Source organism: Hippocampus bargibanti, linkage group LG05, assembly GCF_051943395.1.
Source record: "Hippocampus bargibanti isolate YZ-2025 linkage group LG05, ASM5194339v1, whole genome shotgun sequence".
NCBI lineage: Eukaryota > Metazoa > Chordata > Actinopteri > Syngnathiformes > Syngnathidae > Hippocampus > Hippocampus bargibanti.
Genome location: NC_142738.1, coordinates 333,796 through 357,618, shown reverse-complemented (window position 1 = coordinate 357,618; position 23,823 = coordinate 333,796). Strand labels below are relative to the sequence as shown.

General features: G+C 46.3%; 2 protein-coding genes across 3 annotated transcripts; both read right to left on the bottom strand.

The window, feature by feature from the left end:
• Positions 1-46: 46 nt before the first annotated feature.
• rpgrip1l (RPGRIP1 like) lies at positions 47-14,462 on the bottom strand. Its single transcript, XM_088996983.1, has 23 exons — positions 14,066-14,462; positions 13,194-13,329; positions 12,351-12,673; positions 11,093-11,192; positions 10,924-11,016; positions 9,925-10,030; positions 9,139-9,285; positions 8,987-9,060; positions 8,494-8,633; positions 8,323-8,429; positions 7,666-7,716; positions 7,170-7,316; positions 6,952-7,084; positions 5,709-6,113; positions 5,546-5,646; positions 4,350-4,680; positions 4,007-4,281; positions 2,788-2,926; positions 2,599-2,705; positions 2,328-2,514; positions 1,548-1,632; positions 1,343-1,479; positions 47-1,244 (listed from the first exon to the last, which is right to left on the bottom strand). The coding sequence occupies exons 1-23, from the start codon at positions 14,139-14,141 to the stop codon at positions 1,126-1,128; spliced, it is 3,519 nt and encodes a 1,172-aa protein (XP_088853109.1). The 5' UTR covers positions 14,142-14,462; the 3' UTR covers positions 47-1,125.
• Positions 14,463-14,837: 375 nt separating this feature from the next.
• On the bottom strand, positions 14,838-23,674 carry tph2 (tryptophan hydroxylase 2 (tryptophan 5-monooxygenase)). 2 transcript variants are annotated; one of them, XM_088995878.1, is made up of 11 exons: positions 23,504-23,674; positions 23,308-23,424; positions 22,378-22,561; positions 22,197-22,297; positions 19,757-19,824; positions 19,461-19,657; positions 18,241-18,376; positions 18,012-18,138; positions 17,804-17,899; positions 16,786-16,919; positions 14,838-15,263 (listed from the first exon to the last, which is right to left on the bottom strand). In XM_088995878.1, exons 1-11 carry the CDS (start codon positions 23,672-23,674, stop codon positions 15,089-15,091), a joined length of 1,506 nt encoding a protein of 501 aa, XP_088852004.1. In that variant the 3' UTR covers positions 14,838-15,088. The 2 variants fall into 2 exon arrangements, with proteins under 2 accessions (XP_088852004.1, XP_088852003.1); XM_088995877.1 differs by lacking the exons at positions 22,197-22,297; positions 22,378-22,561; positions 23,308-23,424; positions 23,504-23,674 and adding exons at positions 19,904-20,004; positions 20,085-20,268; positions 21,052-21,168; positions 21,248-21,483.
• Positions 23,675-23,823: the final 149 nt, after the last annotated feature.

The window sequence follows — 23,823 nt, the reverse complement described above, 5'->3', positions numbered from 1 at the left end:
GGTCTCCCCCGCCCTCCCCCCCTCACCCATCCCGCATTTTTTCCAAACCGGCCCCTTCGTCCAATCACACGGGGCGGAGGTGCGCTCTTGACATATTTTTTTGTCGTCTTATACAAAATACTGCAATACCTCAGCTTACAAACTTCATTGGTTCCCAGAAAGTGTGTAAGGCAAAATGTTGGTCTTCCAAATATTTATTTCCCATAAGAAACCATTAAAATGAGAATAATCCGTTCCCAGGTCCCTATAAAACATACTTTTCTACTAAATAAGTCTTAAAACTGCACAAAATATACCTTATTTCACGTAAAATAAAGATGCTATTGTATTGTAATTAAAGATATAAACAGTAACGGTATAATAAAGTTGTTTTCATTGACCTTTGTGATGGTGGTTGATGTCGTTGCGTCTTGATGATATCCGAGTGAAATTGCCGTGCTTTCTGGGTGATAATACCCTCACGCACACGGTCCCCTGCTAGCTGCTTTTCGTTAATCCAAGTTTTTCAACCTCTTCTATTGCCTGAGACCGTTGCTTAGACAACACAGAAGCATCCTTAGCCACATGCAGCAATAGTCGACTTAGCGTTTTGGTACTGGGACGCTAAGTCACATAAACGCACACCTTGTTGGTGTTTTTTGATTATCTCCTTCTTCTGATCGACCGTCATTTCCTTTTGTGTCTTCTTCGGCGTAACGGCTTCGGCTGTGGTGGGGTCTTTTTCGCTCGGGTAATAGCAAAAGTACTCCACTTGATAGCAAACCACATCTGCACTAAAAGAAAGTGGGTGTGGAAAACTAGTCCGCCAGCCACCGTGGTGCCGAAAACCAGTACGTACGCTCGCAAATTTAATGTTCTTGAGGCTAAAAATTTGTGAGGTTAAGCGTTTGTCAGCTGAGGTATCACTGTACAACAGCTCACCGGTTAGAAACATAGAAAATGGTTTTTATTTCACAAAACGGAAAATTGCACTCGACTTCCTAATTAAAATGATGACCAGAGCAAAATTGGGCTCGGTTCTTACTTGCCCACAACTCACTCGCACGTTAGCGGTTAGCACGCTAAGATGCTAGCCTGTCACATGTCCGGCGTCCCGGCATTCAGCGGGCGCCCGTCACGATGACGTCACCGCGACGACGGGGCAACGCCGTCAGACTCTTCCAAGATGGCGCGCAGCGCCCGCACTCCCTCGAATGAAACGCCAAGACGGCCCAGCGGCGTCACGCCGTCTTCCGTGTCCAGAACTGAAAGACACGCACGAGACAGTCCGTCCGTTCCGAACCGGGGACGGACGCACGTAGAAAGCGTGATCCGAAAAGGAAGAAGGACGAGGCGCTCAGACCTGGCAGGTCCAAGCGGGCGACGTCATCCGCTTGGCTCAACAGGTCTCGGATCCTCAGATAGGCCACGCCCACGTCCTCGCACTCGCGCTCTTGCTCCTCCTCTTCCGGCGGTTCGCTCACCACAGTGAAACGAATTCTGCCCGGCGACGACGACCACCAGCGGTCAGTGCGAGTCACGAGGGCGAAAATCCCAGATGGACTCACCTCTCCATGTCGGGGTTTCGTCCTTGCAGGACTTCCTTGAGGAGTTTCCGTCTCGGAGCGCTGCTGGTCGAATCCACGGCGATGACTGACAACCAAACAAAGTTTCAGTGGGACACTTGAAGGAACCGCACACGGGGGTGAGGGGGACGGACATTTTACAGCCCATAGCTTAGCGTGTCATTAAAAAGGGACGTTGAAAAGAAGATCCAAAATAAATGAAAAACGAAGCTTCACTCGATGACATTTTTCACTTTGAAGCTTCTCATATTTTGGATCCTCGTCGAGTGAAGCTTATTTTTTGGATTTTGAAGCTTCACTAGACTAGTAGGCAAAATACGTGAAGCTTCAAAATGAATAACGAAGCTTCCCTCGATGAGGATTTTGAAGATTCACATATTTTGGATCCTAGTTGAGTGAAACTTCATTTTTTATTTTGAAGCTTCACTCGACTAGGAGTCAAAATAAGTGAAGCTTCACATATTTTGACTCCCAGTCGAGTCTTGAAAATGAAAAATGAAGCTTCACTTGACTAGGTTCCAAAATATGTCAAGCTTCAAACTGAAAAATGAAGCCTCACTCGTTTTGGATCCAAAATATGAGAAGCTTCAACATGAAAAACGAAGCTTCACTCGATTAGGATTTTGAAGGTTCACATATTTTGGATCTACTTGAGTGAAGCTTCATTTTTTATTTTGAAGCTTCACTCAATTAGGAGTCAAAACATGAGAAGCTTGAACATGAATAATGAAGCTTCACTCAACGTCGCGCGCGCTAACGCACTTTTGCTAAAGTTAAAGCTGACGCTCTTCCCTGGAGGAGGTTTGGGTAGCGACACGGGGGTCTCCTCGGTGGGCATGTCCAGGAAGCAGAACTCCACGAAGAGTCGGACCACGTTGACGTCTCCATACAAGCGAGACTCCGCCTCCAGGCTGAGGGAGGCCACCTCCACGCGCACTCGCTGCGAGCCCTGAACATCAAACGGAAGTGAAAGGTGACTCGGGGTGGCTCCGCCCACAATGGACAGCGGCGGGCTCGTCGAGGCCACGCCCACCCGCCCGGCCCGACGGTGAACGATGTCGTCGTCGTCGTCGTCGCTGTCGGATGGAGACCAATCGCTGGCGTTGCGTTTCGACGGCGACTCCACCGCGCCGCCGCCTGCTGACAAAACACGTCAAGGCTACTTAAAAAGCCTTCGGCACGTGCCGGGCGGGGGAACGAGGGGTCAAAAGGTCGTGCTCACCGGGAGGAAGTGGCTGTTGCGGGGCACGGAGGTCAGAGGTGAGGCTCGGAGGCGGCAGGAGGAGTTGACCTTCGGAGATGGAAGACTCTTCATCCTCATCGTCATCCTCGGCGGGGTGGATTAGCCTGCTAGGTGCTAACTGCAAAGAGGAAGTTGATGGATCAGGCTCCGCCCACTTGACTGCTTTTTAGTATGTGATAATAATAATCCATTTCATTTTTAAGCGGCTTTCAAAACTCTCGAGGTCACTTTACAAGTTTTTTCTGTGGGTGAGCAGCAACAGCCACATGCTCAACCCAGAAGTTACTCAAATAGATAGAAAGCTAGCTAGCGACTAGATAGCCAATAGCTAGCGAATAGATAGCCAATAGCTAGCAAATAGATAGCCAATAGCTAGCGAATAGATAGCTAATAGCTTGTGACTAGATAGCTAATAGCTAGCAAACAGATAGCCAATAGCTAGCGAATAGATAGCTAATAGCTTGTGACTAGATAGCTAATAGCTAGCAAACAGATAGCCAAGAGCTAGCAAACAGATAGCCAAGAGCTAGCGAATAGATAGCCAATAGCTAGCGAATAGATAGCTAATAGCTTGTGACTAGATAGCTAATAGTTAGCAAACAGATAGCCAAGAGCTAGCGAATAGGTAGCCAACAGCTAGCGAATAGATAGCCAATAGCTAGTGAATAGACAGCCAATAGATAGCCAATAGATACCCAATAGATAGTGAATAGATAGCTAAAAGCTAGCGAATAGATAGCTAACAGATAGCGAATAGATAGCCAATAGCTAGCAAATAGATAGCCAATAGCTAACAAATAGATAGCTAATAGCTAACAAATAGATAGCTAATAACTAGCGAATAGATACGTCTGTGTAAGCTCTCAGTCGTACAGGACTGGTCCATCGATGAGAAGGTTTCTTCAGCCGTCATCTGTACAAAAGTGAAGGTTTCGGACGTTTCGCCTCCTATCCAAGAGGCTTCGTCAGCCAACTAAAGTCTGACTGATATATAAATGGGGCCGATACGACCAGTCAGACTTTAGTTCGCTGACGAAGCCTCTTGGATAGGAGGCGAAACGTCCGAAACCTTCACTTTTGTACAGATGACGGCTGAAGAAACCTTCTCATCGATAGCGAATAGATAGCTAATAGCTAGCGAATAGAGAGCCATTCGCTAGCGAATAGATAGCCTAAATAGCTATTAGGGGGGAATCACCTTCGGATTGGTGGTCTCGGCTTCTTGAAAGGTGACTTTCTTTGCAACCTGCTCGTCTTTGCCGGGAAGCTTCTTGGCAGGCGTCGACGCTTTGGCGGCAAAAACCCGTCCGCCGCCGCCGCCGATGAGCTTTGAGGGCTCCGCATGCGTTTTGAGCAACCCGCCGCCGCCGCCGGCTTCCGCTTTGCCGCTTTGGACAAAGGGCAACTTCCACTTGATGGCGAGATCAATATGGCCGACGTGGCGCCCGGTGGAGTCGTGGAGGTCAAAGGTGCCTTGAGAAAATGGGCAAAATTCCAATTCAATAGCAATCACGGGCGAGGGCGCAGGAGGACGCTCTCACCTGCGATTTCCTGGTCCTGGAGTAGCGGCGCTAGAGGAACGGCGGCCTTCCCCAAATACTCGTCCACCCGCGGCTCCTTGTAGTCAAAGACGTAAAAGCTGAGCGCCTCCGAGGCCAAGTAGTCCTCCAGAGCGCCGTCGGCCACCAGGCGGAAGGATTTCACGTCGGCAAAACGAGGCTGGCAACAGTCGTGCGCGGTGGAGGTGGGATAGTCGGCCAAGTGGAACAACTTGTAGACCACGTAGGGACTGGGGAGGGACGCGCATCTGGATTGCAGGCCGCCGCAGCCGCGTACTTCCACCAGCAGCTCCTTCTCAACGCCGGTCGCCATCTTGTTTGTATTGTTCAATCACAATTTTAAAAAAACAAAAAGCAGATGGAACGGATTAACGACTTTTACATGCATAACAATAGGAAATGCTGTTTTGGTTTTCAAACAAAACGGTTTTTGACTCTATTCTGTTTATGTTGACATTAAAAACATCGTCCCGACTTCATGAAGATAGTTTTTCATGTGGAATCACTACGTTGTCTCAATGTCGTGGCTGCGTTTGGATGTGTATTCATTGCGAGAAATGTAGAATAATAATAATAATAATTTCAAAACTCTCAAGCCACTCGCGCCAGCGTTCACTCAACCGGGAATAACTCAAATAGATCAAGTTAGCTATATAACTAATAGATAACTAATAGCTAGCTAGCTAGGTAATTAGCTATTTAGACAGCTAATAGATAGCAAATAGATAGCTAGCTAGGTAGCCAGCAACGGTGACCCCGTTCAACCGGGAATAACTCAAATAGATCGGGTTAGCTAGCTAGCTGACAGATGACGAATAGCTAGCTAGCTAGCTAACAGCTAGCAAATAGTTAGCTAGCTAGGTAGACAGCAACGGTGACCCTGTTCAACCGGGAATAACTCAAATAGATCAAGTTAGCAAGCTAGCTAATAGATGACTAATAGATAGCCAGATAGCTAGTTAGCCAGCTAATAGATAGCAACTAGACAGCCGGCTAGGTAGCCAGCAACGGTGACCCTGTTCAACCGGGAATAACTCAAATAAATCAAGTTAGCTAGCGAATTGATTATGGTCACGACTGGCCCGATTGCCCCATTCGCTTTGGTATCACCTCATCGGCATGACCGGCGGCCACTGGCGCCAGCGTTCACTCAACCCGGAAGTAAAGGACGGGGGTACCTGTTGACGGTGGCTACCGAGCCTGTCGGACTCGGCAAGGGGATGGCGCAGCTTGACCCAATACTCCAGCGAGCCGAAGGAGGTCTCCTTTCCGTAATTCCCTGAAAACGGCAAAAGCGCATTCCGTGTCCGGCGGCGGCCATTCGGGCGCAAAGTTACTCACCGACCAGCGGCAGCGTCCCGGCCACGGCGCCGTCCCGCAGGAGGCGGCGCAGATCCAGCGAGGCGGTGGCCATGGTTTTCCAGCGCAGGCCGAGCGCCTGATGCAGCTCCACGCACAAGCGGCGCCCGCCGACGTATTCCAGGAAGCGGCGGTCCACGCTAACCACGTAGCGCGACGTGAAGCCGTAGCGCGGCGTCGGCCCCGTGGCCACCGGAGTGGCGTGCAGGTCGAAGAGGTAGAAGGCGTACGTGCAGAAGGTGGACGGCCACGCGTCGCCCAGAGCCTCCAGGGCGGCCGGCGACAAGGCGGCGCCGATGATCTGGAGTTCCACCAGGTTCTCGCCGTCTTCCAGCGCCGGACTTTGGTCCGGGTCCGCTGCGCCGATGCTCTTGGCGCCGTAGGCTACGAGCGGTCGGCAGGAGGTGACGGAAACGGAACCCCGTGAAAACTCGATTGCTAGCTAGCTCCATTACTAGCTAGCTTGCGATCAAGCTAGCAAGCTCGATTGCAAGCTAGCTCTATCATTAGCTCAATCGGTAGCTAGTTTCATTGAGCTAGCTTGCGACCGAGCTAGCGAGCTCGATCGCAAGCTAGCTCTACTGCTCGCTCAATCACTAGCTAGCTAGCTCGACTGCTAGCTTGCTCGATTGAGCTAGCTTGCGATCAAGCTAGCTCTATCACTAGTTCAATCACTAGCTAGCTCGATCGCAAGCTAGCTCGATCACAAGCTAGCTTGATCGCAGGCTAGCTCCATCACTGGCTAGCTTGATCGCTCACTAGCTTGCTCAATCGAGCTAGCTTGCAATCAAACTAGCGAGCTCGATCGCAAGCTTGCTCTATTGCAAGGTCAATCGCTGGCTAGCTCGATTGCTAGCGAGCACGATCGCTAGCGTTCGCGGGCCGACAAAAATGATGTGGCGGGCAAGATTTGGCCCCCGGGCCTTGACTTGGACACCTGTGATGGAAGGGATTAGCTAGCTAGCAGAATAGAAAGAGAACTAGGTAGTGATCGTGCTAGCTAGCTCTCCTTCTAGCGAGCAAGCTTGATTGCTAGTGAGCTTGATTGCTAGCTAGCTTACTAGCTATCTAGCTTGATCACTAGCAAGCTCGATCGCTAGCTCGCTCACTAGGTAGCTAGTTCGATAGGTGAGCATGGAATTTCACAAGTTTGATTTGCTTTGGCGGGCCGAATAAAATGAGGTGGCGGGCCAGATCTGGCCCCCGGGCCTTGACTTTGACACCAGTGCTTTCAGTGTACCTTCCATCTTGAGCATTTTGGCCTCCTTGGCGGCCATCATCTGCGCCTGATGTTCCAGCTGCTGAGCGTGCGACCGCTTGTCACTCTCCATTTTCTTCTGAACGCTATCAAGCTCCACCTACAAACGCGTCACATGATGAGCTTTCGTGTGGCGGCTCGATCGCGGTAAGCCAAATAAAAGAAAGAAAAGATTGAAAGTGGACCTTCAGGTCACTGCTGATGCGACTCTCCACGGCCAGCAGCTGCCTGACCTTCTCCAGCTCGTGAATGGTTTCCACGTGAGCGTCGGCGTGTTCTCTCACGCCCCCATCTTGGCCTTCCAATTCGCCGCTTTGCTGAGATTTCTGCGCCTAATAGATAGCCAGCTACACAGTTAGCTGACTAGCTAGAGGGCTAATAAATAGCCAGCTACATAGCTAGCTAGACATAGCCAATAGATAGCCAGCTAGAGAGTCAGCTAACTAGCTAGATCGGCATATAGCTTGTAAATAGCCAGATACATAGCTACATGTGCTAATACATAGCAAATGGATAGCAAATAGATAGCCAGCTAGGTAGCTAGCTAATAGATAGGAAATAGATAGCCAGCTAGACAGTCAGCTAACTAGCTAGATTGCCATATAGCAAATAAATAGCCAGCTACATAGCTAATAAATAGCCATCTAGATAGCCTGCAGAGCTACGTGACCGGCGACGCACCTTGATGAGCAGCAGCGCCTCGGTGAGTTTCTCGCCGTCGTAGTCGTCCGTCTGCGAGCGACACAAAAATGAGTGTCAGGAACCAAAAAGAAACATTTCCAGATAGCCAGATGCGCCATATAGCTAGCTACATAGCTAGACTGCTAGCTAGCTAGCAAGATAGCCAGCCAGCTAACATATAGCTAATGAATAGCAAACAGATAGAAAATAGATAGCTAGCTAGGTAGCCAGCTAGATAGGAAAGACATGCATAGACAATTTTTATCTATTAGCTGTCTGGCTAGCTGACTGCCTATCTAGCTATCTATGTATTAGCTGACTCGCTATATCGCGAGGCATCTAGATGGCTACCTAGCCAGCTCTCTATTTGCTATCTATGAGCTATCTAGCTAGATGGCTGTCTATCTAGCGGCCTATCGAGCTATCCTTCTATTAGCTGACTACCTATCTAGCAAGCTATCTGGCTGGCTACCTGTTAGCCATGTATTAGCTAGCTAGCTTTCTATCTATTTGAGTTATTCCGGGTTGAGTGAACGCTGGCGCGTGGTTGCCGCTGCTCACTCACAGAAAAACCTATCCTGTGATTGGAATCGTGTGAGAGTTTTGAAAGGCGCTTCTTATTCTTCTGATGATAATTCAAGATGGCGGCGGCCTCACCCGACTGTAGGCGTCCACGCGGCGTCGTAGCTGCTCGATCTCCCGTTCCTGTTCGTCCAGCCGGTCCAGCAGCTTGCGATTTTCTTGCGTCAGGTTCTGGAAGGCATCTGAACAAATGCGACGACGGTCTCCTGTTACGAAACGTCCTTGTCATCGATCGGGGGTTGTCACCTCTTTCCGCCTTGACGTCCTCCATGATCTTCTTCTTGTCCTGGAGGTCCCCTTGCAGCGCCTGTTCCAGCTGAGCGATGTGTCGCTGAAGATGCTGTTCCTGAACGCTCCGCCGTTGCTGGTGGGCGCCGTCAAACATGCTGCGGGCGAACACATTGCCGTGTTGCGCATGATCATTCCGCGGCTTTTTCATATCGAAAACAAAAAGTGAGCTTTGCCGCCATTTTCATATCAAATTTGAACTCATTCCCAAATGTATTGGCCAATTGAAAATTCGACGTAGAGCGCCATTCTTGAATTTATTCGGCTATTGAAAATTTAACGCACAGCGGCATTCCCAAATTTATTATTATTATTATCATCTGGCTATCTAGTTGGCTAGCTGTTGGCTATCTAGTTGGCTAGCTAGCTGTTAGCTATCTGGCTGGGTATCTAGTTGGCTAGCTAGCTGTTAGCTATCTGGCTGGGTAGCTGTAGTAACTTGAAGACTCACCTATGAAGCAATTTCTCGTTGTGCTCCTTGAGAAGCTCTTTCTCCTGCTCCACCTCGTCCACGCGCTCCTGCAGCTGTTGGCCAAAAGAGACGTGAGCAGCGGCGAAGGCGGAGAAGGCGGCCGGCGAAGGCCCAGAAAGCGCCTCGGGCACCTGCCGCATGGTGGCGTGCGACAGCTGCTCCGTCTGCAGTTGCGTCCTGAGCTCCACGCTTTTGGCGCGTTCGTCCCTCAGCTGCGACGTCAGCTCCGTCATCTTAGCTGTGGCGGCTTCGTAACACGCCTTTTGCGTGTGCTGACTCTGTTAAACGCAGGTGTCCGAGTCAAGGCCCGGGGGCCCAATATGGCCCGCCACATCATTTTATTCGGTCCGCAAAAGCAAATCAAACTTGTGAAATTACATGCTCATCTATTGAGCTAGCTTGTGACTGCGCTACATAGTGACCGCGCTAGTTAGCGTTCGAAATAGCTCCTTTCTATTCAGCAATCTGAAATGAAATGTATTATTATTATCTATTCGCTAGCCATTAGCTATCTTTTTGCTAGCTAGATAGCTTGCTATCTATTTGGGTTACTTCTGGGTTGAGTTAACTCTGGCGCGTGTTGCTGCCACTGCTCACCCGCACGAAATCAGTTCATTTGGTCCGCGAAAGCAAATCAAACTTGTGAAATTACACGCTCATTTATCAAGCTAGCTAGGGAGCGCACTGTGACTGAGCAAGCTAGTGACCGAGGAGGTAGCTAGCGACCACACCAGCGAGTGACAGAGATAACTCTTTCTATTCAGTTATCTGGCTAATCCCTTCGTTCACAGGTGTCCAAGTCAAGGCAAGGGGGCCAAATCTGGCCCGCCACGTCATTTTATTCGGCCCACGAAAGCAAATTTGAAAAGTAGTTTTTCAGAAATTTGTTGTGCGCGTTCTCGATGTCATCACGTCACCTCTTGCAGTTGCAGGAAGCGTTCCTCCAGCTCCGCCATGGCGTTGCATCGTTCCGTCAGCTGCTTTTGCAGTTTGATCATGGTCACGTTGTTGTTGATCTGCGACCTGCGGCGGCACCGCCGCCATCATTATCATCATCATCATCATGGTCGACATTTTGGTCATAATAATAATAATAATAATAATAATAATAATACATTTCATTTCTAAGCACCTTTCAAAACTGTCAAGGACATTTTACAGTCAGAGGATATTTTTTCTGTGGGTGAGCAGCGGAAGCCACATACGCTAGCATTCAACACCCAGAACTAAATAACAAATACAAAAATAAAAATAAAAATGCATATAAATAAATATACACATAAGTGAATAGGTGAATAAATGAATAAAAATGAATTAAAAAAATATGCGGACACATAAATAAAGCAAATAAGTAAATAAATACATAAATAAATGAACAAGTAAATAAGAACCAATAAAGGAATCAATCAATAAAACATATAAATAAATAAATATATAAACAGACATATAAATAAAAGAATAAATAGATAATTAAATAATTGGACAAACAAATAAATGAAGAATAAATAAACAAAATTTAAAATATATATATAAATAAATGAATCGGTGAATAAGTAAATAAAAATGAATTAAAAAAATAAGCGGACGGATACATAAATAAAGCCAATAAATAAGTGAATAAATTAATGAATTAAAAAACATATATAAATAAACAAATGAACAAGTAAATAAGAGAATCAATAAAGGAATGAATCAATAAAACATAAATAAATACGTGAGTAAATAAATATATCAACAGATACATAAATAAAAGAATCAAGAAATAGATAATCAAATAATTGGACAAACAAAAAGTGAATAATAAAGAAATAAAATGTAAATAACTATATAAATAAGTGAATGGGTGAATAAATAAATAAAAATGAATTTAGAAAAAACTAAGCGGACGGCTCGACGGTGATTTGTGTGCGTTGTACCTGAGTTCGGACTTGTTCTGCTGCTGAAGCGTCACGTGTTTCTCTTCTTCCAGTTGAGCGATGCGACGCTGCTGCGACTCCATCACGTTTTCTCTGCGGCGCCAAACCTTTGTCAACATTGTACTCCACCCTCAGCGGCCAATACGACGTAGTCGCGCGCGGCTCTCACAGGTTTCGACTCTTTTCTCGCGCTTCCTCCAGCAAAGCCTGCACGTACGCCATCGGCTGGCCGCTCAACGGACGCTCGTCACCCGCTACGCTCCTGGCGCCTGATTAATAATCATAAATATCCATACATTTCATTTAGAAGCGCCTTTCAAAACTCTCAAGGTCACTTTTCAGTCAAGTAAATAGATAGAAAACAAGCTAGCTGATAGATAGCCAGCTACACTATAAACTAGCTATATAATTTATAGATCGCCAGCCAGATGGCTAGCTAGCCGGTAAGTTAGCTAATAGGTAGATAATAGATAGCTAATAGAAAGCCAATAGATAGCCAGCTAGACAACTAGCTATATAACAAATAGATAGCCAGCCAGATAGCTAGCTAGCCGGTCGGTTAGCTAATAGGTAGCAAAGAGATAGCCAATAGATAGCCAGCTAGACAACTAGCTACATAACTAATAGATAGCCAGCCGGATAGCGAGCTAGCCGGCCAGTTAGCTAATAGATAGCAAATAGATAGCCAATAGAAAGCTAATAGACAGCTAGACAGCTCGACAACTAGCTATATAACTAATAGATAGCCAGCCATATAGCTAGCTAGCCGGCCAGTTAGTGAATATGTAGCAAATAGATAGCTAATAGAAAGCTAATAGATAGCCAATTGATAGCCAGCTAGACAACTAGCTATATACCTAATAGATAGCCAGCCAGATAGCTAGCTAGCTGGCCAGTAATAACAATAATCCATTTCATTTGTAAACGCCTTTCAAAACTCTCAAGGTCACTTTACAGTCACAGGATCAGTTTTCCTGTGGGTGAGCAGCGGCAGCCACACGCGCTAGCGTTCACTCAACCTGGAATAACCCAAAAAGATGGAAAGCCATAGTTGTATGAAGTTCATCCTGTCTACTTGATATCTAATTTAAAACCAATTCTTATCTTCCAGACAGTCTATTACAGACGGTGTTCAAAGACGCCGAAACATGTCAGCTATTTGAACACCGTCTGTTATAGACTGTCTGGAAAATAAGAATCTGTTTTAAATTAGATCGAAAGCCAGCTAGCTAGCTAGCTAATAGATAGCCGGCTAGATAGAGAAGATAGCTAATATGTTTCCTGACTCAAATAGCTATCCAGCCAGCTATCTAGCCAGCTGTAAGCTAATAGGTAGCAAATTGTCACTGGAATTCCAGGACCCACGCGATTGTGGGGAAATTAGCCACAAGTTAGCTGGCGTGCGGCGTTTTTTTGACGTCACTCACGTCTGGGCGGCGTGGGCGAAGGTGACGGGGCGTCGTCGGGCTTCCTGGCGCCGGAGACGGCGCGCGTTTGGACACGTACGTGCGCCGAGCGGGCGACGGGGGACGAGGCCATCAGCTGCCGCTGTTGCTTCGCCACGAAAAGACGCTGCCGAAGCTTGTCGTTGTCCGTCTCCAAGGCTCGCACCTTCTCCTTCAACTCGTCCACCAAGTCCTCCTTGTCTGCGTCCCACCGCCTGGGCGTCACAGGACCGCCGCCGCCGCCGCCGGCTAGCTGCTCCATTCGGCGGCGGTCATTGACCAACTTCAGCAACTTCGTCCCCAGCCTGCAAGATGGCAGAGGATGGAGCATCAGAATCATAATCATAATTATAATGATAATAGCTAGTGAATCATTAGTTAATAGCTAGCGAATAGATAGCTAATACGTAGAAAATAGATAGCTAATAAGCTAGCTAGCTATGTAGCTAATAGATACAGTAGCTAGCTACTTGACAGCTAATAATAATAATCATCATACGTTTCATTTCTAAGCGCCTTTCAAAACTCTCAAGGTCACTTTAGTGACAGGACGAGTTTTTCTGTGGGTGAGCAGCGGCAGCCACACGCGCCAGCCTTCACTCAAATAGATAGAAAGCCAGCCAGCCAGCTAATAGCTAGATAGATAGCCATATTGCTAATAGCTAGTCAGCTAGATAGCTATCCAGCAGACCAGACAGATAATAGCTAGCTAGCTAGCTAGCTAGCTAGATAGCCATCCGGACAGACAGCTAATCTAAAATAAGTAGCAAATAGCTCGTTAGCTAGGCGTTCAGCGAGAGCAAAATGGAGAAGCCGCCATCTTACTTCTTGATCTTGTCCTCCTGTTGGTGGATATGTTGCTTGTGAAACAGCGATTCATCGTGCAGCTGCAGGAAGTTGTCCTCCAACTCCTTTCTGGACACCCGCGACACGTCCACACGCAGCCGCACATTATGAACGTCTGATAAGATAACAAGAAGATGAAGCAAAGACCTCCATGTTTGCTACTCGTATCTTTCTCTCCCTCCCCCCAAAAGCAAAAGGAGTCATTGAAGCCTCCGAGTCTCTCTTCAACATTTGGAATGGATTTCCACTTACGACCATTTTGACTTAGGACGGAACGGAACTCGCTCGTAAGTCGGATGTTACCTGTACATATTTGAATACTACAAGATTGTGTGAAAAAAACATGAAGTTCAACTCATTCACTGCCATTCCCAAATGTATTCCGTAATTGAAAATATGACGTCGAGCGCCATTCCCAAATTACTTCAGTGCATTAGCATCTCTATTTCTGGAGCTGCCATTTTTCTTTCCTATGATTCAGTGGCAGCCATTTTGACGAAAATCTGCCTGCATTCGATGGTAGATATTTGCTCATTGATATTTTCAATCTTTTCATTTGTTTTCTGTTCTTGTTTAGAATTTCAAACGCTTTCCAATGGTACCTTACTCGTTAAGGTCTGCCAAAAATTAAGAAAGCTATGATCGTTTCAACTGTAATAAAGAACTCGCTCACAGATTTTCATTGTTTAACTGTGTTATTACAGGCAGAAAATCCCCTCATATTTCCAACATTAAAAATGCCATTAGTATTTCCTTATTATTTGTCACAAACAACAATGTAGACATCATTTGAAAGCTATTTAAATGCACTTGACTAGTATTATGTGTCACATCCCTTCACGAAGACAGACCTGGTGGAGCTTTGAGAGGTTGGCTGATGTATTTGACAGGTTCGTGTACTGCTGTGTCGTCCAGTACAACAGACATCTTTCACCTATGAAATATAACCAAAAATAATAATCCAGGCGTAGATTAAACATATAGAAGATAGTCGATGTTAAATTTATGAGGATGAAATTGAGACGTGGTGAAAAGAAGAAGCGGAAAAAAAAGATTGTGGCGGGTGCCAATATTAGCATTCTTCGAGGGTGTCCATTGAGGAAGCCACTATCATCCATGTTGGATATACATAAATACATAAAAAAAAAACAAGAAACATGAAGTACTTGGAGTACTTTAGCGTCCGCGCGAGGTACTCAATTGAAGAGGGTTGCCAGTGTCAACAATGGCCATCTTTTTTCCTGATTTTTCTTCTTCTTCGCATAAACTCCCCGAACAGCGCCCGTTTCTGCCACCCGCCGGTCATGGCCGTCATTACACCTCGATTCATTTCGTTTGCTCTGTTCCGAGTGTTAGAATAATAATAATAATAATAATAATAATAATAATAATAATAACACACTAAGACTAATGCTAATACGAAACGTACTAATACTAATTCGACTACTACTACTATTACTACCACTACTACTATTAATAATAACATACTAATACTAATTATACTACTACTACTACTACCACTACTACTACGACTTTGGCTACTACTACTAATAATAATAACATACTAAAATTAAATTAAATTAAATTCGATTAGGCCAGAATAAGGAACAAACTGAAGCCCCACTTGCCCATCTTCTGTATTTTTACACTGACAAGCAAAAATCAATTATATTTAATGACACATTGGCACATTTCTTTCATACTATACTAATACTACATGTTATTCATAAGATCATAATACATGATGAAAGGCAATTCAATTTGGCCGTGTCCCTGTTCAGCCTCTTGTAATGTTGTCATGTCGTGTCGTGTCCAATAACTTGACTATCTCTGAAGTCTTCTGCCAGATTAGATGTTAAAGTGGGCGGCGGCGGTCAGATGCCCATGTAAGTGTTCATCTTGCCCAGTGCATCGCACACGGTGGTCAAGTCGTTGCGGAGGTCCTGCACCACGTCCTCGATGCTACGCGTGTCTTTGAGGAGATCCACGCTTTGCGTGTACGGGTTGTAGTACACGGAAAACGGACGCTTGATGCTTTTGGCAAACTCCCTGAAAAAGAAAGAGTCCAAAGCTTTCATTTGGACATTTAGTTGACGCAAGCAAGTTAGCTGTGGATTGGAAGACCTACGGGGCTCCGTCCTTAGACCAATCCTGTACTGCGATACCTCGGTTTACGAAGACCTTGCCTTACAAACTTTTCAGTTTACAAACGTTACATCGATGACAATTTTACCTCGGCATACAAACTATTTTTCGGGATACACACAATGAGTGATGTGTCGTTCAAGAACCAGCCCGTTCTCCTCACAAGAAAATGGCAGCCGACTTGTTTTTTGTCCTCTATGCCCCGCCCCCAGTCTTCGGTTAAAGCCACGTGATTGGTCAAAGCAGTAGTGAGGGGAGGCGGGGGGGTTAAATATTAAAGAGACAAGCAGACGACAGAGAGTGACAAAATGGATAGAAAACAGTGACATCTGGACTCGTTTCAACTTTGATCTTTCAAAAGCAGAGTGTAGACTGCAAGGTTAAAATTTCCCATCAATCAGGCTCCACAAATAACCTGCACAAGCCATCTGTACACTTGATTCAAAAAGCTAAACAAAACACAATTGATGGGGAACTAGGTAAAATGATGGCAGAGAAAGCACCTCCAAGGGATCATTCCTCAAGATGGTGAAAGAAGAAAGCTACGTTCCTCATCAAGTGTTTCATGCTGATGAAAGCGGCCACTCCATTCCATCAAGCCATCGACGACCATCACAAAGGTCAATAAAATCACTTTATTATCCAGTACAGTTTATTTCGTTCATTATAATACCATAATACATTTATTATACGTAAAATAAGGTATACTTTGTGTAGTTTTAAGGCTTAGAAAAGAAAATTAGAAAGTAGAAAATGATGTTTTATGGGGACCTGGGAACGGATTATTCTCATTTTAATGGTTTCCTGTGGGAAATTATTTTTTGGGATACACACTTTTCACCTTACACACTCTCTCTGGGAACCAATTAAGTTCGTAAGCTAAAGTATCGCCGTACGTCTTTATCAGCATTGTTTCAACTGCCCCCCTCAGTGCCGCAAACTGGCTGAAACCTCCGGAAGCCGATCAGAAGAAGCGTCAGACCCCTCGCTACCTGACGCGGGCGTACTGGCACAACAACAGTCGCAAGCTGCTGTTCCTGTGCATCACAAAGGTCAATAAAACCACTTTATTACACAGTAGTTTATTTCTTTCATTATAATAGCCTAGCACATTTATGAGACATAAAATAAGTGTAGTTTTAAGGCTTATTTAGTCAAAAAATGATGTTTTATGGGTACCTGGGAATGGATTATTCTCATTTGAATGGTTTCCTATGGGAAATGATTTTTTTGGGATACACACTTTTCGCCTTACGCACTCTGTGTGGGAAGCAATTAGGTTGCTAAGCCAAGGTATGACTGTATTGTCGCTATCAAGTGTCGTACTTGTTTGTAACACACAGAGAGGAATAAATGGCTTGGAGGTGGCGTCCTAATCCCGTAAGTACGCGTCATGATGAAAATGTTTGCGGGTGTGTCAGTTTACCGCATCTTCTGCTTGGCCTCGTCAAAGCTGTCGGAAACAAAGTAAACGTCCTGGAAGCTGGTGATGAGACATTCTTGCTTGCAGGTGGTCTTGGGGTCAAAGGCCTTCACGCAGGCTCGATCTGACAAAGCGTGCTTCGGGGGGGAAAAAACAACAACAACAACAAGCAACAAACAAACAAACAAATAAATACATCAATAAATAAATAAATAAATAATTTAATTAATTCATCATTTAATAGAGTAATTTATTTATTAGTGAATTAATTCATTAAATAATTAGCAAATAAATAAATTAATTGGCGCAAAAAGAAATAAATACATAAATGGATGTGTCTGTCAATGGATATGTAATAAACAGATAAATAGACAAACATAAATAAATAAATGGGTACGTAAATAGATACATAAATGAAGAAATAGATAAATAAAATAATGAATGAATACATAAATAAAAGCAGATGTACATGGATATGTCAATAAATAAATACATAAATAAATAGAAACTTAATTGATCAATAAATAGATGTATAAATAAATGGACATGTAAAGGGGTAAATAAATAAATAAGAAATAAATTGACAAATAAATAGATGAATGAATGAATGTTACATATGAATACATACATACAATGAATACATAAATTGATAACTAAATAACTGGAGAGGTAAATTGATATTTAAATAACTAAATAGATACAAACTTCATTGATAAATAGATATATAAATAAATGGAAATGTAAACGGTTGCATAAAGAAATAAATACATCGATAAATAAACAAACAAATAAATACATTGATCAAGAAATAAATACATTAATTAAAAGTAAACACAGTGATAAATAAATAACTACAATATCAATAAATTGAGAAACAAATACAAAATAAATAAATAAATGTAAAAAAAAAAAGACATTGATGAATGAATTGAACGTGTGTACGCGTGTACACGTGTACGTGTGTACGCGTGTACGCGTGTACGTGTGTACGCGTGTACGTGTGTACGTGTGTACGTATTACTCTGAGTTCTCCAATGGACGACAGCAAACCAGCCCCGTAGGCTCTCAGCTGACCTTCTTGCTTGCAGAGTCCAAACTCAATCGTGAAAAAGTAACACTGAGGAGGACACGGACACACAAAGCGCCGTGCGGATCAATAATAAGCAACGTCTCAAAGACACCAGAGAAGAGCGCCAGCTAGCTAGCTAGCTAGCTAGCTATCTCCTCACCGTGGCCAGTTTCTGCACGTCGTCATCCGAAGCTCCCAGCGACGCCAAACCGATCTCCTGAGAAAACTGAGCAAACTTGGGATCCGCCAGCAGAGGAACGTGACCCAGAAGCTCGTGACACGTGTCCCTGAAAGGCAAGCAGACGCGTCACGGATGGCTCGAGGCCTTTTCGCCGGAACCACGAGGAACCACGAGGAACCACGAGGAACCACGAGGACGCCGGACTCACGGTTCAGGCGTGTAAAGCGGGTCGGTGCCGTGGCGGATGTATTGCGTACAGTTGAAGACGCGGTAGGCCAAAGCCGCCAGAAAGTCTCGGGGCGACAGGTAACCTGCGACCGGTCGCACGCTGAAACCGGACCTCTCTGGAGCACAACAAAGATGCACGCCCGTCAACCCGGCAACTTACGAACGGCGACATTTTGCAAACTGACTGACGACAGCAACAAAAAAATCAGACGCGAGTGTCCAATATTTCACATGTAAACATGAATGCTTGGAACAAGTTACAACATATTTCCAGCAATCAGCAAGTATGTACAGTGATACCTTGGCTTAGGAACTTCATTGGTCCCCAGACAGAGTGCATCCCAAAAATGAATTTCCCATAGGAAACCATTCAAATGAGAATAATCTGTTCCCAGGTCCCCATAAAACATCATTTTCTACTTTCTAATCCTTATAACTACACCAAATAGACCTTATTTTATGTATAAGAAATGTGCTGTGGTATTATAATGAAAGAAGTAAAGTGTACTGTATAATAAAGTGGTTTTATTGACCTTTGTGATGGTCGTTGATGGCTTGGCTCCATTCCGGAGTGGCCGCTTTCATCGGCATGAAACACTTGATGAGGAACGTCGCCTTCTTCTTTCTCCATCTTGAGGAACGTGAAGGTGCTTTCTCTGCCATCATTTTACCTAGTTCCTCATCAATTGTGTTCCGTTTAGCTGGGTCGATAGCTTTCTGCATCAAGTGTACAGATGGCTTGTGCGGGTTATTTGTGGAGCCTGATTGATGAGAATTTTTAACCCTGCAGTCTACACTCTGCCTCTGAACTATCAAAGTTGAAACCAGTCCAAATGTCACCGTTTTCTATCCCTTTTCTCACTCTCTCTCTGTCGTGCCTGTCTCTTTAATGTTTAAACCCCCCCCCCCCCTCACTGCTACGTTCTTGACCAATCACGACGACTGGGGGCACGGAATAGAGGACAAAAACAATCGGCTGCCATTTTCTTGTTCGTAGAACGGGACCCATCACTCATTGTGGCAGCTCCGTGCGTATCCCGAAAAATAGTTTGTATGCCAAGGTAAAATGTTGATCAATTTAACGTTTGTAAGCCGAAACGTTTGTAAGCCAACCGAGGTATCACTGTATTAAGATGGCCGACTTGTCGGATGAACTTGGGTGAAAATAGGTCCAAAAAGCGAAGAGAACCAGGACAGGACCTCTGAGGAAATGCGAGACGTCCTCCAGCTGAGGGATGTTATCGTGTCTGTAGCCGCAGCGCTGACTGAGCAGGGGGAGATTCTTCAAGTATTCCTTACAGGCGTGAGTGGGGTACAGCTTGTTGAGCTCCCTGAAGACCACCCCCCACGTGCGGACCTCCTCGGGAGTGTACTCGATGCGGGGGATGGGCTGGCCGCTGTAAAAAATGTCCCCCCCCCCAAAAAAAAACACACACACACACACACACACATTTGAAAAAGTCGCCACGGAGTCCGTCGGCGTCGGCGGCGCTTACAACTTGTACTTGGCGGCCACCTCCACGAAAAACTTGCGGCGCTGGCGGTACACTTCGTCTTTGAAGCCCTGAAGACCCAAAAAAGTGTTTTTCACCCGTTGCGCCTGGTCCATTCGGTTCTTGAGCGGAGAGTCGCGGTGAACGTACCGGGTGGTCAGCATCCAACTCGGAGCCGTACATCAACACCCGATGGCAGCACTGATCCAGTTCTGAGATCTTCATGGGAAACCACGGAACGTCTTCCTCATCTGCAGGAGCGCAAACACACGATGGGGGTCTGAGAAAGTCCCAGGTGACCCCGTCGGGTGTCGGCGTGAGGAGCACCGACCGGCCTGAGCGGCCCAGACGTTGGCCGGCGTGTTGAAGGACAGGATGTTGACGTGATCTTTCAGGACCTCCAGCAGTTCATTGAAGTCCTTTTTGCTGCAGATGCAGTCGGCAAAGATCTCCACCTCGTCGGCCACGCGTTTGGACGAGCGCGACTCGATGTGGTTCAGGTTCACCCGTTTTTCCTGCCAAAACGGGAACTTTCCAGTTGAGACCCGAGACTTTACGGTGACTTAGTCCCACTGGCGAGCTGTGGATTTCACTGCCGGGCCTTCAGTAGTGCTATGTCTCAATCAATCAGCTGCGAATGTCGTGTGATATTACTAAACGTCCACTAGATGGTGCCATTGGCCAGGAAAGAAAGGTAAAAATAATCATAATCCATTTCATTTCTAAGCGCCCTTCAAAACTCTCAAGGTCACTTTACAGTCACAGGATAAGGTTTTCTGTGGGTGAGCAGCGGCGGCCACACGCGCCAGCGTTTACCCAACCCGGGAGTAACTCAAATAGATAGAAAGCGAGCTGGCTAGCCAATAGATAACTCATAGATAGTTAGCTAACGTCTGTGTAAGCTCTCAGTCGTACAGGAGTGGTCCATCCATCGATGAGAAGGTTTCTTCAGCCGTCATCTGCCTTAAAACTAGACAAAATAGACCTTATTTTATGTAATAAATGTGCTATGGTATCGTAATTAAAGAAATAAACTGTACCGTACAATAAAATCGTTTTATTGACCTTAGTTTATGTAGTCCTAAAAGTCAATATCGTGTGGGTCCTGGAATGACAAAAACCCCGGAACTGGAGCCGACACATTTTTGCACGGCGTCTGGCAAGGAATGAGTTAATACGTAATAAGAATTCATGGACAAAATGTCATTGACATTAGTGGCCAGCAGAGAAGGCCTTGCGGGCCCTGCCGTCCACCACTGCTTCTTAGTCCCCCATCGCGCGAGGAGATTCTTTCTCACCTGGAAGAGTCGCAGCGCTCGAACCAAACACCCGACTTGGTTCTTCAGGGAGAAAACCACCGCCCGACTCGGTCCGCCTTCGGTCTCGCTGACGGGATCGAAGGACGGGCGACGCGACTGGACACAAACACGGAAAACGTCAACATGAGGACCGATACGTTGAAGGCCGGTCAAGCGTGAAGGAAGTTGAGGTGACCATCTGGCCGCCGGTGTGACGTAGCGGCGGGCGGCGGTGGTCCAACGTGGCCGAGTCGAAGGAAAGTCCCCGTCGGTTCCAGTACTTGCTGGAGAACATCATCATGGCGGGTTGCATGGCGGGCGGCGGCGGCGGCTCGTCCTTCATCACGTGAGAGGACGCCATGGGGAACCAGTGGGTGTACGAGTACCACGAAGGCTCCAGTCTGAACGTTGGTGGCGAACAACCCGATGGCCGACCGGTCGCCGCCTTTAAATAAGTCGCGGAGGGGCGGAGACCGATCCTCGGGAGTCCTTGCGTCACGTTGGACCTTTCTTGCGCTTCGTGCGTGCATAGATTGAGAAGGTCGGCCAAAATGGCCGTCCAAGTCGTCGGCTGATAACGTTAGTAAGCACCTGGCGCTCCGAGACAATTTCCTGTCAGTCAGGAAATGAAAGCGGGACGGCCTCTCAGATGTGCCGCCGCCATTATGAACTGATGCGCCGATAGCGTCGCCGCCACGCATCCGCATTCAACATCTCGCAGTCAGCGCTAATCACCAAACGTCACCAAAGTCCAGTTTAAAATCGCCATTTTAGAAGGTTTGAAAATAAATAGAAAAGCAAACATAGAAATTCAATATTTTACAATAACAAAATAGGAAATCACCATTTTAGATTTTTTTTAATATCAGAAAATTGTGATTTTAGAATGAAAAAAAACCTGAAAATTGCCATTTTAGATTAAAAACAATAAAAAAGCAACATTTTAGAATGTTTTTTTGAACATTGAAAATCGTAATTTTAGAATTAAAAAAAATAAATAGAAAATCAACATTTTACAATTTAAAAAAAAATCACCAATATAGATTTACACTTCGTCTTTGAAGCCCTGAAGACCCAAAAAACTGTTTTTCACCCGTTGCGCCTGGTCCATTCGGTTCTTGAGCGGAGAGTCGCGGTGAACGTACCGGGTGGTCAGCATCCAACTCGGAGCCGTACATCAACACCCGATGGCAGCACTGATCCAGTTCTGAGATCTTCATGGGAAACCACGGAACGTCTTCCTCATCTGCAGGAGCGCAAACACACGATGGGGGTCTGAGAAAGTCCCAGGTGACCCCGTCGGGTGTCGGCGTGAGGAGCACCGACCGGCCTGAGCGGCCCAGACGTTGGCCGGCGTGTTGAAGGACAGGATGTTGACGTGATCTTTCAGGACCTCCAGCAGTTCATTGAAGTCCTTTTTGCTGCAGATGCAGTCGGCAAAGATCTCCACCTCGTCGGCCACGCGTTTGGACGAGCGCGACTCGATGTGGTTCAGGTTCACCCGTTTTTCCTGCCAAAACGGGAACTTTCCAGTTGAGACCCGAGACTTTACGGTGACTTAGTCCCACTGGCGAGCTGTGGATTCCACTGCCGGGCCTTCAGTAGTGCTATGTCTCAATCAATCAGCTGCGAATGTCGTGTGATATTACTAAACGTCCACTAGATGGTGCCATTGGCCAGGAAAGAACTTGAAGTAACTTGAAGAAACGTAAAAATAATCATAATCCATTTACAGTCACAGGATAAGGTTTTCTGTGGGTGAGCAGCGGCGGCCACACGCGCCAGCGTTTACCCAATCCGGGAGTAACTCAAATAGATAAAAAGCGAGCTGGCTAGCCAATAGATAACTCATAGATAGTTAGCTAACGTCTGTGTAAGCTCTCAGTCGTACAGGAGTGGTCCATCCATCGATGAGAAGGTTTCTTCAGCCGTCATCTGCCTTAAAACTAGACAAAATAGACCTTATTTTATGTAATAAATGTGCTATGGTATCGTAATTAAAGAAATAAACTGTACCGTACAATAAAATCGTTTTATTGACCTTAGTTTATGTAGTCCTAAAAGTCAATATCGTGTGGGTCCTGGAATGACAAAAACCCCGGAACTGGAGCCGACACATTTTTACACAGCGTCTGGCAAGGAATGAGTTAATACGTAATAAGAATTCATGGACAAAATGTCACTGACATTAGTGGCCAGCAGAGAAGGCCTTGCGGGCCCTGCCGTCCCCCATCGCGCGAGGAGATTCTTTCTCACCTGGAAGAGTCGCAGCGCTCGAACCAAACACCCGACTTGGTTCTTCAGGGAGAAAACCACCGCCCGACTCGGTCCGCCTTCGGTCTCGCTGACGGGATCGAAGGACGGGCGACGCGACTGGACACAAACACGGAAAACGTCAACATGAGGACCGATACGTTGAAGGCCGGTCAAGCGTGAAGGAAGTTGAGGTGACCATCTGGCCGCCGGTGTGACGTAGCGGCGGGCGGCGGTGGTCCAACGTGGCCGAGTCGAAGGAAAGTCCCCGTCGGTTCCAGTACTTGCTGGAGAACATCATCATGGCGGGTTGCATGGCGGGCGGCGGCGGCGGCGGACGCTCGTCCTTCATCACGTGAGAGGACGCCATGGGGAACCAGTGGGTGTACGAGTACCACGAAGGCTCCAGTCTGAACGTTGGTGGCGAACAACCCGATCGCCGACCGGTCGCCGCCTTTAAATAAGTCGCGGAGGGGCGGAGACCGATCCTCGGGAGTCCTTGCGTCACGTTGGACCTTT